Here is a 17,336-nt window from a genome sequence, read left to right as displayed (position 1 = left end):
AAGTTAGAAAAATAGTAAACGACCATTATGGTTGGGTTGATTTCAAATGCAACCAAGAGGTTAGGCTGTCTTTGGAGCCTGCAACTGTTTTTCTGAAAACACTAAGTTTTTCTGATATATCTTTTTACCAGATGCTAAAAGAAACTGGATATTTATTTTGACACAAATAAGCATGCCTTTGGAGCATTAGGTTTCTGCTCCAGGAGGACTGCTATGGATGAAGGAGAAGTATGAGATTGCCCTTGATCCCTAACAAGCACCATCATTCTCTGCAGCTTCTTATTTAGTGTGGTTCCTGTGGACAATCAGATGTGAAGGAATTTGAACATCAGAACCAAAAAAAAAAAAAAAAAAGTATATATATATATATGCACATAAAAACCAATATCCAAGTTAGAAAAAAAGTTTGTCTGCCAATCAAGTAATACTTGGCTTTAACAAAAGTCATGAGATGATTTATATCTTTTTCTTCCTTTGTGAAAGATAATTGTAGCTAGATTAGAACAAAACAAAACAGTACAGAACTCAGGTATTCAGACCAATGTAATATGTCCTTCTTCCCTTTCTCCTGTTTGCTTCACCGCCTTCCATACAACTTAGTGGGGGGTAGAGGCCTCATTCTTTATGCTACATCATGAGATATCCTCCGTGGACATGTGCACAAGTTTGTGCTTCTTGTGTGGTGAGTATTCATTGGGGGTGCTCCCCATTCTAGACTTCTCTGAACTCCAGTTGAGCCCACACTCCCCGCAACCATTGGGAGGCACTGCATCACATCAGCAGGAGGTCTCTTTCTTGCTGTTGATATTTGTTGGAAAGTGTCATATTTGCACCATGTGTCTAGGCTAGTTCCAGCTGATGGGACTGATGCCACGTAAAAATCATGAGTTGAATGTATAAAAATTTCGGTTTTGCCACTGCTGTCCTTTGGGTGGATGGTATGCACGGGAATAGAGTGGGAGGAAAAGAAAAAGTTGATCAGCTCCTAAGTTCTGGAGTTGGTTGTTAGAAATTATAAAAAATGGTGGTTCTGCTCAGAAGACATGGGCATAGAAAAGCTTAGGATGCTTAATGCTCAAATTTTCCCTTAAGTGATGTAAATGGAAGTAAACATTTATTACCATTTGGTCAAGTGTAGCATAACTTGCATTCATATTTCATTGTTAGTAATGGAGGTATGTGGAGATATACACAGACCTTGAGACAGCTGTTTTTGTTTCTTTAATATTGCATACAGGCTAGCAGTTCATTGAAGACAGAGGAGAGAAGCCTGAAGGTTAGATCTTAGAAGAAGGCAATTCTTCATGCACAGCTTTTGTCAATCCAGATTTGGTTGGAAAATAAGAATCATGGAATACCAAAATCAAAGGAGATTTGATTAAGGGAAAGGAGAATCATCCCAGAAAGGTTGATGTCACTGGCCAGGAAAATGTCAGACACTCGAGTTTACATTTCCTCACTCAAGTCCAAAGGTGCTGGTTTCTTCAACTGCTGTTAACAGCTTCTCATATAACATGGAGTACGATGGATATGGTGGGAGATCCAATCGGTTGAAACACGTGTGTGCCCTGATTGGGAGAGAAAAGATTGATGAGGGTGTTTGTTTCGAAGATGCACTGTGTTTGGATGTGTCTGTGACTCAGCTGAAGCTGTGAATCAAAAGGGAGTAGAACTACCATTCAGGAGCACCAAAAAGCACTGCAAACTAACAACCACAGTCTTATGGACATGAATAGATCAGCTGGAAAGAGTGGAATAACTAGAAATGAGTGGTTTCCATTTGTTAAGCAAATCCCTTTAGCAGTACAGTACAAGCAACTGACCAACCAACCAGTTGCTTTCAACTCTAACTCACAGCAACCCCACGTGAGTCAGAGTAGGATGGTGCTCCAGAGGGTTTTCAATGGCTGAATTTTGAGAGATAGATTTCCAGGCCTTTTTTTTTCTGAGGTGCCTCAGGGTGGACTTGAACCGCCAACCTTTTGGTTATCAGCTGAGTACATTAACTGTTTGTACCACCCAGGGATGCCAGATGTATACTAGCAAACCAGTTATAAACTGTATGATATCAGCCTTATTTTACATTTAAGATACGAACTCAGATATCGTCAGCGCAAGAGGGAAACATATAATTAGTATATGAGATTCACATTCCCCAGGTTCCTTGCCCAGATCTGATTTCTGGGCCTTCGTAGAGGTGTCAGCAGAACTCCTGGAATTCTGGGCTCCAGTTCTTCATTTTAGGTGTGCCTGGAAGCCCCGTCTGACTCCTCTCAGCAAATGGAACATGCATGCCCTGAAGCAGAAGTGCTGCACTTTCAGGAAAAGCTGAGCTTGTCCGATAATCCTCCCTGGGTAGCCCCAAGTGGACGTACCAGGAGAACCCCTGTGCACCTGCCCTGAAGTCTGCCTTATGCCTCCTGTACCTCATCCTGCAGGCCCCCGTTTGCCAGTGCTTGGCCTAGACAGGGCATGTGGCCTCCCCATGCCAGGCTATGAATGCATAACCAGAGCAGGACTGCATCACCCCTGTGACTGCATTACCACCTCTGGTGGTGAAGACCAGAGGCATGGAATCTTCCTGTGACACGTCAAATTGCCTGATTGGCTGGACTGAGTTACAATCCCTTTCCTGTCAGGAATTCTTTGTTTTTATGGCATCTTCTGTTGGTGCCGTGTCCTGTAGCACAATAGGGGGAAAGGTGAATTGGTGCAACTGCAAAGTGAAGCTAATGGCTTTTACTCCCTTGAAGGAGTCCCTGGGTGGTGAAAACAACAAATGCACTTGGCTGCTAACCAGAAAGCTGGAGGTTAGAGTCCACTCAGAGGTGCTTCAGAAAAAAGGCCTGGCAATCTACTTCGGAAAAATCAGCCACTGAAAACCCTATGGAGCAGTTCTACTCTGACACACGTGAGTCACCATGAGTTGGAATCAACTCGATGGCAACTGTAAAACAAAACAACAGACTCCCTAGATGGGGTAGTGAGTTGGAATGGTGTTTTGAGAAGCCAAGCAGCACAGAAAAGGAGGCAATAAAAAAATAAAAATAAAATATCACAAAACAAACATGCAAATAAAACCAGACAAACCCAAACCTAAAAACTATGCTGTCTTCATTAGACTTCTATTTGGGATATTAAACTCAACTACAAAATCCCCAGGGTATTGGGTATTCTTCATACCCTTGTTTTGAATTGCACATGAATCATAGTCTCAGATCACTATGCAGACTGATACAACACTCAGGGTGTGGTGCAGGGGAGAGAATTTTGGGGTGAGAAGAGGAGGAGGTAGGGAAAGGTGGGTTTTCCTGTATAGGGAGACTCTGTGGAAGAAGCTGTTGTTTTTGCCTGCCGGCCATCTATTGCTCCTTCTCTTGGTGACATCTCGCTTACTGTCCTGGGGGGAACCATCTGTCCTCTGGCTCCACCTCCAGCCCCAAGTGTGGGCAAGAAACAGTAGAACATCTGGCCTTAGGCCTCAAGCACTTAACTGAATCGCAATATAAAAATAGAGGTAAACAGAGTTATTATATAAAATTCAAACAGGCCTGTGTTGATTTTGAAAAAAAATAATTGAAATATTTTACCTCGACATGAGTATTTATTTGAGTGAAAGTGGAAAGGAAGTCAGTAAATTGAATAGGAAGACAATTACAGTGGTCCTGCTCTACCCATAGAAAGACTGAATCCAGGACACACTCTGGGCGATGGCTGACCAAGCTAAGTGGAATGGAAAAACCCCAAGTGCTCTTATGGAACCAGCTGAATTAGCCAAGAGCATGGTGTGAGCAGGCAGCCTCTTGGTTTTCTTCCTCTGGTAATTTTAATTGGCATTCATGAATGGAAACAGCACAGAAAAAAAAAATCCCATATTTACAAAATAATTGGAACCAAATTAACTCTGTAAATGATAATTGCTGGGAATAAACAGAAAGCATATGGCACAGCATCTCTTCCCTTGTCTGAGTACCTACAATGTCTTCAGTAGATGCTTTTATGGCATGTCTATAGCCTTGGTTACTTCCCTTAAATGAATTCTATTGTGTAATCTGGAAAGAATGAACACAATTAAATCAGTACAATCAAGTCATGATTTGATTCAGCAGTCCTCAGTGCAGCCCACCCTCTAGGTGGGGTTCTAACAGAATGGCACACCTGATTAGGTCATTTCTTCTGGTTTGGAGAGTGCCTGCAAGGTGGTGTGGGGGGCTAGTGAAAGCATGGAACCAGAAGTTCAAGACCTATATTCTCATCCCACTTGCCAGCTTTATGACCCTGAGAAAGTCATTTAATCTTTCTGAGGCTCGGTATTCTCACTTGTAAAGTGGGGATAATGATACATGCTCGGCTCACCTCAGAGGACTGTTGTAAGCCTCAATGATAGGATGCACATAACTGCCTTTCCTAAGCCTTGAATCATCATTCAAAGGTTAGATTCTCTTAAATAATGCAGCCACAATTGCAATAACAACTTAAGGATTGTGTCACACTCATGGTGATTTAAGACCCCTGGCCTTTCCACACGAATTACTGATGGACAAATGACCCTCATTTCATACTTGTGCAATGGATAGTTTGGCAGTTTCTCACAATTAAACATAGATCTACTGTATGACCCAGCAATCTCACTCCTAGGTATATACCCATAATTAGTGAAAACAGAAATGCAAACAGAAACCTCTATGCCAGTGTTCATTACAGCACTATTCACAATAGCCAAAAGGTGAAAACAAACGTCTGTCAACAGATGAATGAATAAACAAAATGTGGCATATCTGTAGGATGGAATATTACTTAGCCACAAAGAGAACGAAGTCCTGATATCTGCTATAACATGGATGAACCTTGAAAACACTATTGCTGAATGAAATGTCAGTCACAAAAGGACAAATATTATATGACCCCACTTACATGATATAAGCAATGTATAGAGAACAAAAGGAGCCCTTGTGGTGCAGTGGTTAAAGCTGTTAACCAAAAGGTTGGTGGTTTGAACCCACCATTTGCTCCATGGAAGAAAGACGTAGCAGTCTGCTTCCATAAAGTTACAGCCTTGGGAATGCTATGGGGTGGTTTTACTCTGTCTTATAGGGTCGCTACGAGTCGGAACCAACTCTGTAGCAGTGGGTTTTGTTTAGTTTTTTTTAGTGGTTACCAGGGGTGGGACAGAGTAGAAAGGGGAAGCCCTTCCTTGGGAGCACTGAGTTTCTGTTAATAGTGGAGGAATGATTTGGAAACAGTAGTGATAGTTGCATGACATGATAAATGTAATCAATATCACTGAATTGTACATGTAAAAAGTATAAAATTAGCAAATGTTTTCTTAGATATATTTTTACCACAATAAAACAGACAAACGAAGCAACCATCACTACTCTTTGCTACTGGTTGTTCAGCCAGTTTTGTAAGCTGGGTCTTCCCTTCATTCCCATCTCCTTCCATTGCATAATTAGATAACCTTCTTTTCAGACAGGTCCTTGCTTCCTTACTCTCTTTAAAGTTTGCTGATAACCTCTTGATTCCCAAATCCAGAGGCCCGTTCTCAACCCCCGGCCTCCTCAAGCTCCTTAAAAACGTAACAGCTCTTCCTCGTGGCTTCTCTATGGCTTCTTGATGTCTGTCAGTTTCTCTTCTAGCTTCCTAATGGCTCCCCTGAAGCATCCTTGTAGGTCCTCTTCTAGTCTTAAAGCTGACAGACTAAGGTTTCTGAACCTTGGCTCTACTCACATTTTGGGCCAGATAATTCTTGGTTGTGGGGGGCTGTCCTGGACATTGCAGGATGTTCCAGCATCCCTGACCTCTACCCACTAGTTGCCAGTACCACCCTTGCCCCCACAATGAGTTGTGAAAACCAAAAATGTCTTGAGAGATGTCAGGTGTCTCCTGTGGATATGGTGGAAACTGCCTCCTCCTGAGAACTACCACTATAGAGAAAGCCAACTACTAACCAAACCAGGCCCGGAGCTCCACCTTGGGCCTGGGCTCAGTTGGCATTGGAACGGAGGGATGTTCATGTTATCTTCCTGGGGGAAGCTTTTAGGCCACACAGTCTGTTATCCTTGGTCCCCGCCCAAAATGTAACCCCCTAAGGTTCCATACTCTCCTTTATTGTCACCTCCCTACAGCCCTGTGTTTTTTCTCCTTAGACCTCGCCGTACTTCTCTTCCCTTCCACACCTTTCCTCTTTTCCTTCTCAGAACCAACCCTTGTTCCACAGTGTGCAAACTCTCCCACCTCCTTAAATCTTTCTATATGCAGCCTCCAAGTCCCAGCCGTACCTTCTCTGGTCCTCATGAGGAGAGACTGCCCAGTGTTCTACACTGCCACTCTCGGAAATTTGGCTGAGCATTCTTCTCACTCCTCACTATCGATTCCATGTCACTACTTTTCCATCCTTGATCCAAAATTTCTGCTCCTTTGAGTCTCATGCCATGCAGATAATTTTATTTTTTTCATACTACAGGTTTTGTCTGGCACGTCGTTTTTTTTTTTTTAGTGTGGGGATGGTTTAAGATTTTTTTTTTTTTAATTGTGCTTTAGGTGGAGGTTTACAGAGCACATTCATTTTTCATTCAAAAATTGAAACACATGTTGTTTTGTGACATTGGTTGCCAACCCTGTGATGTGTGTTAACTCTCCACTTCTCGACCTTGGGTTCCCCATTTCTATTTGTCCAGCTTTCCTGTCCCCTCCTGCCTTCTTGTCCTTGCCCCTAGGCTGGTGTCCCCATTTAGTCTCGTATACGTGGTTGAACTACCTGTATTACTGTTTGTTTTATGGGCCTGTCTAATCTTTGGCTGAAGGGTGAATCTTAGGAGTGACTTCAGTACTGAGTTAAAAGGCTGTTCGGGGGCCATAGTCTCGGGGATTCTCCAGTCTCTGTTACTGGCATTTCATTTTAATGAAATAGAATAGAATGGAAAATAGAGGGTATTGTAACAAGGGTTGAGTGTCATTTTGAAGAACTTGGGTTTCAGATACACACACACACACTCTCTCACGAGCACATGTGGTGTATTGGGTAGTGATGTAAAGAGTATTTATTTCTGTGAGCTACGGTTAAAAACTGTGAAAATCGGTGACCTAGTTACACTTCCCTTTCCTGCTGACCTTCTGGATAATATACATTTGGCACCTGGGTTAAATCTTCCTTTCTGTTCCAGGTCCTCCCACCAGACTATGTAGCATCTAAGTCCACATGGATGACCCTTTCAACACCATAGCTCCCTGGTTCCTTGACCTCCCCGACCCTAGTGACTGTCCTGCCTCAAATATACTCCAGCTATCATGGTCTATGAAATGTCCTCCCTAGGAAATGTAAAATTATATCCTAGAAATCCTCTTTCTCAAAGTTCTTTTTCCTAACCCTCATACATTTTTCAGAAGGCAAGGACTTGGATTGGTGCAAAAGATTTATTTAGCTTGAACGATGACCCAGGCTTTGCTCTGACACTCTTTGGCACTCTCATCTAGGAGGCTAGTTGCCTTTCTTTCTGTAGAGGGAAGGCCTGAGGAATATCTCAGAGTGTATGGTCAATGCACATGTGGCCCACAGGCTCTGGGAAGCCCTCGGTCGCTGTGTCTGCCTGCGGCTCCTGCCAGCCTCTCTGCCTTCCCTGCCCCCACTCTCTGTGAACTCAGCCTCAGGGCTTCCTGTCACTGGCTATGTGGCCTGACCAGGTCTCCTCAAATAAGGTTCTTGGCAGCCAGAGATTCTTTCTTTCTGTACACAGGTGATACTTTTCAGGCTCTTGAATCAGAAACTGTACAAGGGAGACTGGTCAGGGAAGACTATTCAGAGGGTTGTTTTCACCATCCTCTCACAGGCATCTTGACACTAGATCCTTGGGCCCCCTGGCCCAGGATGGAGTCACCACTTCTCCAAGGAACCCTCTTCAGGGCGTGCAAGCAACAGCCTTTTTAGTGGTGCCTTGGCCCTGATGTGAAGAACCTGTTCTTAAGCCCACTGTCTGCCCTCTGCGTGGGTTAATAGTATTACTGTATACTTCAAAGCTTCCCAAAGCAAATCTGTTAGATTTAATCTAAGATTCCAAATGACAAAAGAAATGACTCCCATTTCTTAAAGAATAAAGCAGAAACTCCTTAGCAGAATATTTTCTCCATGGACCAGCAAAGGAGCTTTCTCGACTGCGTCCCCTGTGCCATTGCTCTGGATAGCTCATCCTTTGTGCCAGCTTGAGCATCCTCTCTGAACACACGCTGGCCACTTCTACTCCCAGGCTATTGCTCAGGCTGCTCCTTCAGCCTGGAAGCCCCTCCTCCTTATTCCTAGCCTCCTAATGCTCACTTAAATGCCAGCTTCTTTGTGGTGTCTTCTCTGGTCAACCCATTCAGGATTAGGTCTCTGATCATCATCCTCATAGCATGTTGCTTGTCTGATTTTTACCTTGTTTTGTAATTAAGGAAATCCTGGTGGCGTAGTGGTTAAGTGCTATGGCTGCTAACCAAAGGGTTGGCAGTTCGAATCCACCAGGTGCTCCTTGGAAACCCTATAGGGCAGTTCCACTCTGCCCTATAGGGTCGCTATGAGTCGGAACTGACTTGACGGCGCTGGGTTTGGTTTTGTTTTTTGGTTTGTATTTAATTATATAGGGCTGTGCTTGCCCTTATAACCTCCTGTGGGCAGGAATGTTGTTGTATGTCAACTTCTCCCCAAGGCACACATGATGATGATTCAAACTGCATTTCTCTAAAATAAAAGCATTATTCTTCCGAACAGCCTCATTCTCTAAATCAGTCATTAAACTAGACAAATGAAAATTTGCCTTTTGTCTATTTTCTTTCCAGACTTAATTCAATATGCTGAACTGCTGAGAGAACTATGTGCATAAGCACTGACCTTTGAACTAGGGGCTGTTGGATTAAGTGGTGAAGCCAGGCTGAAAACCATGCAAAACTTTAGCTGGTATTGGCCAGCTGGGCATGCGCTCTGCTTCCTGGGGCATTGTTGTTCACCTACATTAGGGAAATTGTCTTAGGGCACTGGGAAGTCTGGGAAAGGTGGGTGTAAGTTATAGTTCAGTAGACCTTCCTGCAATATGAATTTAGTAAAGATACTTGGATGGCCATGTACAAATGGAGCTGAATTCAATGTAAATCTCCTTTTGTAATAAGAAAATATATTAAAATATAATAATATGGGTCAATTTTTTCTTCTGCTTATCGAAGTCATATTTATGACTACACTACCTACACAGAAGTATCTCCTTAAGAAAAAAAACAAAAAAAAACCTGTTGCTGTCGAGTTGATTCAGACTCATAGTGACACTATAGGACAGAGTAGAACTGCCCCATAGGGGTTTCCAAGGAATGGTTGATGGATTTGAACTGCCTCCCTTTTGGTTAGAAGCCTGAGCTCTTAACCACTGTACCACCAGGGCTTCAGTATTTCCTAAATACTCATTATTTGACTGGTTAGGAGTCCCTGGGTGGAGCAAAAGGTTAAATGCTCAACTACTAGCAAAAACACTGGCAGTCCCAATCTACCCAGAGACGCCTCGGAAATCAGGCCTGGCGATCTGCTTTTGAAAGGTTACAGCCTTGAAAAACCTATGGAGCACGTTTCTACTATGCACATATGTGGTCACCATTAGTCGGAATCAACTCAATGGCAAAGAACAACAACAATTTCACTGATCAGGCAAATGGCATAGGAAGACCCAGAAAGTGACGGGATTAAAACTCACAGAATGAAGGATTCATTCTGTTGGATTGCCTAGAGCCCCATTACCTCATCTTCCACATATATCCCACAATAATTTCTTGATTGCTTACTATATGGAAATCACTGTAAAGGCCTGGAGATTCACGTGGCTTCATCCTCACTCATTCTAAAATGTAGTAGGAAAATTACAACATGTACGTGAATAATTATCCTACTAAGTATTAAGTGCCATGCTGTGAAAGACGTACAGATAAAGTACTGGAGAGATTTCTTTGGGCTTCCAGCACTTTGCACTAATGTCCTTCCTCTGCCACCCCTGGTGAGACGTTCCTCTTTAAGTTGGGCTATACAAGATTGTAAAGCTTTCCATGACTGACACGTAAACCAAAATACCTATAGCACAAATACTGTCCATCATCAAAACATCATGAAGAATATGGTTCAATTTCAACTCTCAGAGATGGTTCACCTAAAACTTTCATTAATATCTCAAATAACACCACTTTGGGTGATAGGAAAGAATTCCATCCCGAAGGATGACCACAGAAATGCAAATAGCAAAGTTCACTTTGCCATGTTCAGTGGGTTTCCCAAAGGTTGGCGGGGGCTCCATACCTGGGGAGAGATGTGATTTTGCCCCATTTCTCTATGCAGAACCGCCGAAGCCCGTTGCTTCCTCGAAGGGCCGCGAAGCCTTCGTAGGGCACACTCGATGTTCCCGTAACAAACTGAAGCAACCTTAGTCTCTGCTCATTATTGAAACGCTCCACCGCGGCCCAAAACCAGCGGATCACAAGATGGCCATCATGATAACCTAAGTGGAGCAAAGGGAGGGAGAATGGCAGAAGGTGAAGAAAGGAGGAGGGAAATGGGGAGAGAGAGGAAATACACATCAGGTATGATAAGAACAGAACAGCTGCTTTTGATCTGCTGATTTGTGTAATGATAGCCTCTGTTATTGATAGCTGCTGTAGAGATGGCCCCCAACTCATGACAACCCCATGCACAATGGGTTCAGACCATTCTGAGGCGCCTCTGAGTGGACTCGACTCTCCAACCTTTTGGTTAGCAGCAGAACACATTAACTATTTGCATCATCCAGGGACTCCAATGATGGCTTTTAGGTAGGTCTACGACAATCTGCGTAACTAGGTCAAGGCTTTGTTTTTCTAAGTCAAGTTTTAAAACAAAAGCAGATGTAGAAAATTCGTTGTTACCATTAGGTGCTGGCAAGTCAGTTCTGACTCATAGTGAGAATAACAATGAAACGTTGCTCTTTCCTATGCCATCTTCACAATGGTAGGTATGTTTGAGCCCATTGTTGCATTCACTGTGTCAATTCATCTTGCTGAGGGTCTTCCTCTTTTTCACTAGCCCTCTACTTTACCAAGTATGATGTCTTTCTCTAGGGACTAGTCCCTCCTTATAACATGTCCAAGGTACATGAGAGGAACTCTCACCATCCTCACTTCTAAGGAGCATTCTGGCTGTGCTTCTTTCAACATATATTCTGGCAGTTCATGGTATATTCAATATTCTTTGCCAACACCAAAAGTCAAAGGCATCAATTCTTCTTTGGTCTTCCTTTTTCATTGTCTAGCTTTTGAATGCATATGACATTGAAAATACCATGGCTTGGGGCAGGTGCTCCTTAGTTCTCAAAGTGACATCTTTGTTTTTTAACACTTTAAAGGGGTCTTTTGCAGCAGATTTGCCCAATGCACTATATCATTTGATTTCTTGACTGCTGCTTCTGTGGGCATTGATTGTTGATCCAAGTAAAATGAAATCCTTGACAACTTCAATATTTTCTCCATTTATCATGATGTTGCTTATTGGTTCAGTTGCAAGGATTTATGTTTTCTTTATGTTAAGGTGAAATCCATACTGAAAATATAGTCAAGTATAAAAGGGCTTTATGTGTTCAGGGATGTCCTCAGCAAGTTTTGCTTTCATTTAAACTAGAATTCCACTAGTCATTTTCCTGCCTCATTTTTCCTTTCCATGTAGACAAGGAGTTGATAGTCTTGATATAGAGCTTTGGGATTCTTAAGAAACAAACCCTCTATGAATACAGTATTTCATCATATTTGCTTATTTGCTTTGCTGGGATGCTTTCGCTTTTAGCAACCACATACCACAGGAAAGTTTAAGACTTAAAAATGGCTGGAGGCAAATGACAAGCTTTGTGAACAAAGAAGCTAGGCTGTCCAGCAGTCCTAATGTGTGTCTCCAGAGTAGCTTTGAGGTGTTTTGGATCCACGGGAGAAGTATTTGGAAACCTTTCATAGGGAAACCAAGCTAGGGTCAATCAATTAAGGTGTAATAATTCACCACTGACCACAAGTGCACTAGGCTTTCAAAGAAGGGAGAAAGCTGTGTGGACTGGGGTAGAAATAGGAAAAGCTTTATAAAGGAACTGGGATGTGAGCTAAGTTGGTAAAGAATTTGTACAAGTAGAGGAAAGGAAAGAGGACATTTTTGGCAGGGGAAATCAAGAATAACAATAAGGAGCAAGATGGATGCAGTGAACAACAATCTGACTAGAGGGGGATCAGGTGAGGGCCAAAAGGATAACTGCTTGGGGGCCTCAGAGAGTCTTACTGGCCAGGCTGAGGCCTTCTGACTTATAACTTAGGTGAGTGGTTTTCAAACCATGGAGGAAGGATCAGAGATCCCACTGATGCTTCTCATGGATGAATGTGCTGGGGAGATGAGGGAAGTTGAGGTGGCAGACCCTTAGTTCTCTCTTGTGTTGACTGGGGTTTTTCTGTAATAATTTATATGAGGAACAGGTTTTGAGGCTAATAAACTTTCAAAACCTCTTTTATAAGTAATAAAGGCTTTGTTCTGTGAGGGAAGTCATATGGTAAAAACAGCCCTTCAGCGGGATCCATGCCTCACACCATACACAAAAACGGATTAAGGACCTAAATGTAAAAACTAAAACCATGAAATTCTTAGAATAAAATGCAGTGGCAGTGCTGTTGGGCTTAGTTTTTAATAATGGGCTATCTAATACAATAACAAAAGCACAAACAGCAAAATCAAAATAAATAAATGGGACCTCATAAAAATTAAAAAATTTGTTTATCAAAAGACTATCAAAAAAGTGAAAAGACAAGCTACCAACTGGGAGAATATCTTTGAAAACCATATGTCTGACAAGAGCCTAATAACTAAAATACATGTAAAACTTTGACAACTTAACAACAAACAGACAACCCAATCATAAAATGGGCAAAGGACTTGAATAGACATTTCACCAAAGAGGACATTCAAATGGCCACTCAGCACATGAAAAGATGCTCAGGGTCATTAGCCATCAGATGCAAATCAAAAACATGGTGAGATACCATTTCACTCGCAGTAGGATGGCTAAAACCAAAAAACCAAACCCATTGCTGTCAAGTCAATTCTGACTCATAGTGACCCTATAAGACAGAGTAGAACTGCCCCACAGAGTTTCCAAGGAGCACCTGGTGGGAATGTAAAATGGTACAGCTTTTGTGGAAAATAGTTTTGTGGTTCCTCAAAAAACTAAAAATAGAACTATCATATGACCCAGCAAATCCATGCCTAGGTATATGCCTAAAAGACTTGAAAGCAGAGGCTCAAAAAAAAGACTTGTACACCAATGTTCTTCGCAGCACTATTCACGATAGCCAAAAGGTGGAAACAACCTAAATGCCCATCAGCAGATGAATGGATAAACAAAATATGGTACATGCATACAATGGAATACTACTCAGCCAGTAGAGGAAACAGTCTTGATACATGCTACAATGTGGATGGTGCTTGAAGACATTATGCTGAGTGAAGTAAGTCAGTCACAGAAGGACGAACACTGTATGACCTCACTTATATAAAAAGATAAGAAAAGGCAAATCTATAGAGATCAAAGTTTATTAGTGGTTACGGGGGTGAGAAGGAGAGGGAAAGGGAGGTTAACAGTGATGGAAAAGTTCCATTGATTAAGGATAGGGTTGCACAGCTGGTTGCTGTCAATAAGTTGGATGCTTGTAAAACATTGAAGTGTCAAATGTTGTGTGACAGCTATATTTACAACAATGACAAAATAAATAAATAAAGAGTCACTGCTGAGGCTACTTATGTAAAACCAAAAACTGCAGGGGATTTGGTTTCTTGGTTTGGAGGTTTAGGGTCATGCTTTCATGGGACATCCCAGTTAATTGGCCTAATAAAATGTTCAGTGCTTATGTTCTACCTCCTAGTTGGTTGCATAGTGCCTGGGGTCTTAAAAGCTTACAAGAGGTCATTCAAGATAAGACAATTGGTCTCTATTTGCCTGGAATAACAGAGAAAGAATGAGAGACAGGAATAGAAGGAAGATATGACATGTGTGGCTAATTGCCTCCATGAACAACTGCCTCCTTTGCCAGTAGACCAGAAGAACAAAGGGATGCCCAGCTACCATTACTGAACATTTTGATCAAAGATTCTATAGAAGAATCCTGATCAAAAGGGTGAAAATGCAGAACAAAATTCCAAATTCTCATGGACTCCAGAATTCCTGGAGCCAAGGGGGCTGGATAAACCTCAAAATTATTATCCTGAGGTAATCTTTAAAACTGATACCAAAAATATCCCCTGAAATCTTCTTAAAACCAAACAATGTTTAGCTTAGTGAAAAAAAGTCTGCCTTGAGCATTATGCTCTTTTAAGAACTATCTATATGAGATGAAAGTGACGATAGCAACTTGAAAGATTAGATAGGAATCTTAGGGGAACAGTGAATTTATGTTAACAGGGGAGAAACAACTCAGAAAAGGAGGGTGAGAATGGTTGCACAACTTGAAAAAGACAATATCACCTGAACTATACATGTATAAAGTGTTAAACTGGTATACATTTTGCTGTGTGTATTCTCAACAACAACAACAAAATAAAGAAAACTTTATGGGGTGGGGATGAGAAAATAGCATTTCAGGAAGATTAGCATGGCATTGTGCAAGGTGAATAGCTAGGAGGGGTTAGAAAGCAGATTCAGAGAGACCACAGTTAGAAGCATGTTCCAGAAACTCAGGATTGCAGCAAAGAGCGTCCAATCTGAGAAGAATTGGGATATACTTCCCTGATAGCTGGCCCGTGGATGGCGTGTTGTCTATAATGCGCTTACGCTGAGTGAGACCAGAAGCTCTATCAACAGGGGGTTACTGAAGGAAAGTTCTTGTTGGTGTTGGAGGAAGGCAGATAGAAGCACCTACTTTGCACATGTATTAAAGTAAGTCCAAGTTTATTGGAGTCTTCAGAAAGTGATGAATTGTATTTGTGATGGCTGTAGCGATACAACCCTCTTGAGCTCACCTCCACGGTACTCGGTGTTATTCCGCCAGTCATTGAGGTCTATTTCTGCGGTACCAGCTATCACCAGCTCCAGCTCCCGGGCATCAAACACAGAGACAAGCCTGGAGTCCACGACCTGAAATACAAATTAAGCTTCAGCACACAGGTCCAAACATATCGAATAAAATTATTCCCCTAGGCTTTGAGCCAGAGGTTATGCTCATTACGATTATTTCTGTGGGTTAAGCTGGGAAACGGACCATCACTTACAACTTTGTTCTCAATGTGCCATCATGCTGACTTGTACATTTTAGAACACACCCATGCCTGAGTTGGAAACAGAAAATGGTCCCACGCTTTTTACTGCCTCTGATACTCCCTCTCTGAATGAGGTTATGTAAAGCAAACCTGACTCGACTTTCTGCAGTCCTATTTGAGCTGCCAAGCAACACTGCATTTTAAAGGCAAAAAGTCCAAATTAAGTCACGTTGAATGACATAATAGCTATTAAGTCATTTCACTCAAAATGTGTTCTGTCTTTCATATACAATGATGACTCATTTCGTGGGGTTGGGCATTATATAATAAAACACCTGCATTTCCCCCCTCTTTCCTCCTCACTTCTTTCCTCCTTCCTTGGAAGATCTAGGAGGCCCTGTTTGGCAGGGGCTCTGTGCTCTAGCTTTAACTCTTGTTGCCAAATGTACCAGACACAATTGGACATCTGTGGTGGGTACCATTCTTTAAATAAACCAGTGGTGGACAAGCCAATGACCAATTCTGTTCTCCAGGATAAGAGGGAAAGAAAACCTTCGGAGCCCCAACCCTGAGAAAACGTTTGCAGCGTCTTGTTGTCTACACTGGAAAAGTTCCAGGAGGTTGTTTTTGGTTCAGGAAGGCTAGCTTCTGTCCCTGTCTTCTTGATTTATGGATGATGTGGCACAAAGTAACACTATAACAAAATTAAAATCTAGCCAGATAGAACAATGCCCTCCATTGTCTTCTCTTTCCTTTTTCTTTGTTTCATTGAATGACAGAATGTGCCATCTGCACACCTCTTTACAGGTGATGCCTGTTTTCACACCTGGCACACCAGGCCCAGAACTGCACCAGTTCTGTGAGAGCATTTTCCACCTACGGCAAGAGCTGGGTTTCCCCAGGGAATTCTGGCCCCTCACCCATACGCCCAACTCTGGAGAGCAGGGCCAAGCCCTTTGCCTGCCTGTCTTCACCTTTCCTCTTGTTACACACTGGGCCTCGGTCTCCAGAGAGAACTTTGAGGGGCTGAGGTCCAGAGAGGAAGGGCACCTGCTTAGGATCCTTCCGCAGCTCGGCTGGGCCTCACCTCATAGAAGCCCCGCACCAGGGCCTCCGTCTGCTGCACCACACCGCGCTCCACCCGCCACTTCACCATCCTTTCAATGTACTCCTTCTTGTTCTTCTCTGTGACCTGGGTGTTGGCTCCGCCAGACTTCAATTCCCTTTCTGTTACCTTGTAGGAAAACAGAAAGAGCTAGATGGTTTGTCAACTCAGCCTATCTCCCCATGACACAGCCCCCATTTCAGGGGGATGGACTGTATGCAAAAATTCTCCTTTCGCTGGTTCAGCATTAGCCAGTTGCTCTTGATTCCACCCGGAGGCACCTCAGAAGAAATGTCTGGCAATCTGCTTCTGAAAAACCAGACTTGAAAACTCTACACATGGGTCGACTTGACGGCAATTGGTTTTTATTGATTGTGAAGTATTGGCCAGTTGTAAAATATTAGCTGCTATTCACTGTTCACAGTCCTTAAAAGTTCTGGTTTTTAGCTGCTCACAGTACTGCCCAGTTAAAGACTTTATTCCCAACCCCTCTTGCAGTTAGGTGTGGCATGGAATTACATTCTGGCCAAAGAGGAGTGAGTGGAGTATTGCATGGCACTTTCCCTGAGGTCTCCTTAGGGAAGGCCTTCCTTTGTCCTGCTGCTTGGGACACAGACGTGATGGCTGGTGTGCCATGCTCATGTGAGCCATGAGTGTAGGGGGCCCAAATTAGGGACGGCAGTGATGAGAGCTAGAAGGAGCTGGTCCCCAAGGATTCTGTCAAAGAAAGCTTCTAAACCAGCTTTGAACTGCCTGCCTCCAGATTTTCATTTGAGAGAAAAATAAGCTTCTGTTACTTTCAGCAGGGTTATTTGGGGTTTCTTCACTAGTAGGTGAACCTAATTCTAACTAATGTATTCAGGAAAATCCTACAGTTTTTTAAACCTGTATTTGTGTCTGATCCCCACCGTCTAATAACTTGCCAAAGGAAGAGCTGCAACTCAATTTTGTAAAACCACATTCTTGATGACTTCCTTT

General features: G+C 42.7%; 1 protein-coding gene across 1 annotated transcript in view; it reads right to left on the bottom strand.

The window, feature by feature from the left end:
* Positions 1-1,239: 1,239 nt before the first annotated feature.
* The window catches only part of HECW1 (HECT, C2 and WW domain containing E3 ubiquitin protein ligase 1), a 458,581-nt gene continuing 442,484 nt past the window's right edge, over positions 1,240-17,336 (bottom strand). Inside the window, exons 26-29 of the mRNA XM_049893967.1 lie at positions 16,341-16,487; positions 15,017-15,131; positions 10,304-10,502; positions 1,240-1,568 (exon numbers count right to left, since the gene is read on the bottom strand). Coding sequence (XP_049749924.1) covers positions 1,457-1,568; positions 10,304-10,502; positions 15,017-15,131; positions 16,341-16,487 — 573 coding nt within the window. The 3' untranslated portion in view covers positions 1,240-1,456. The remainder of the gene's footprint in view (positions 1,569-10,303; positions 10,503-15,016; positions 15,132-16,340; positions 16,488-17,336) is intronic.

This window comes from Elephas maximus, chromosome 8 (genome assembly GCF_024166365.1).
Source record: "Elephas maximus indicus isolate mEleMax1 chromosome 8, mEleMax1 primary haplotype, whole genome shotgun sequence".
Lineage (NCBI taxonomy): Eukaryota > Metazoa > Chordata > Mammalia > Proboscidea > Elephantidae > Elephas > Elephas maximus.
This window is presented reverse-complemented; position numbering and strand designations above follow the sequence as displayed.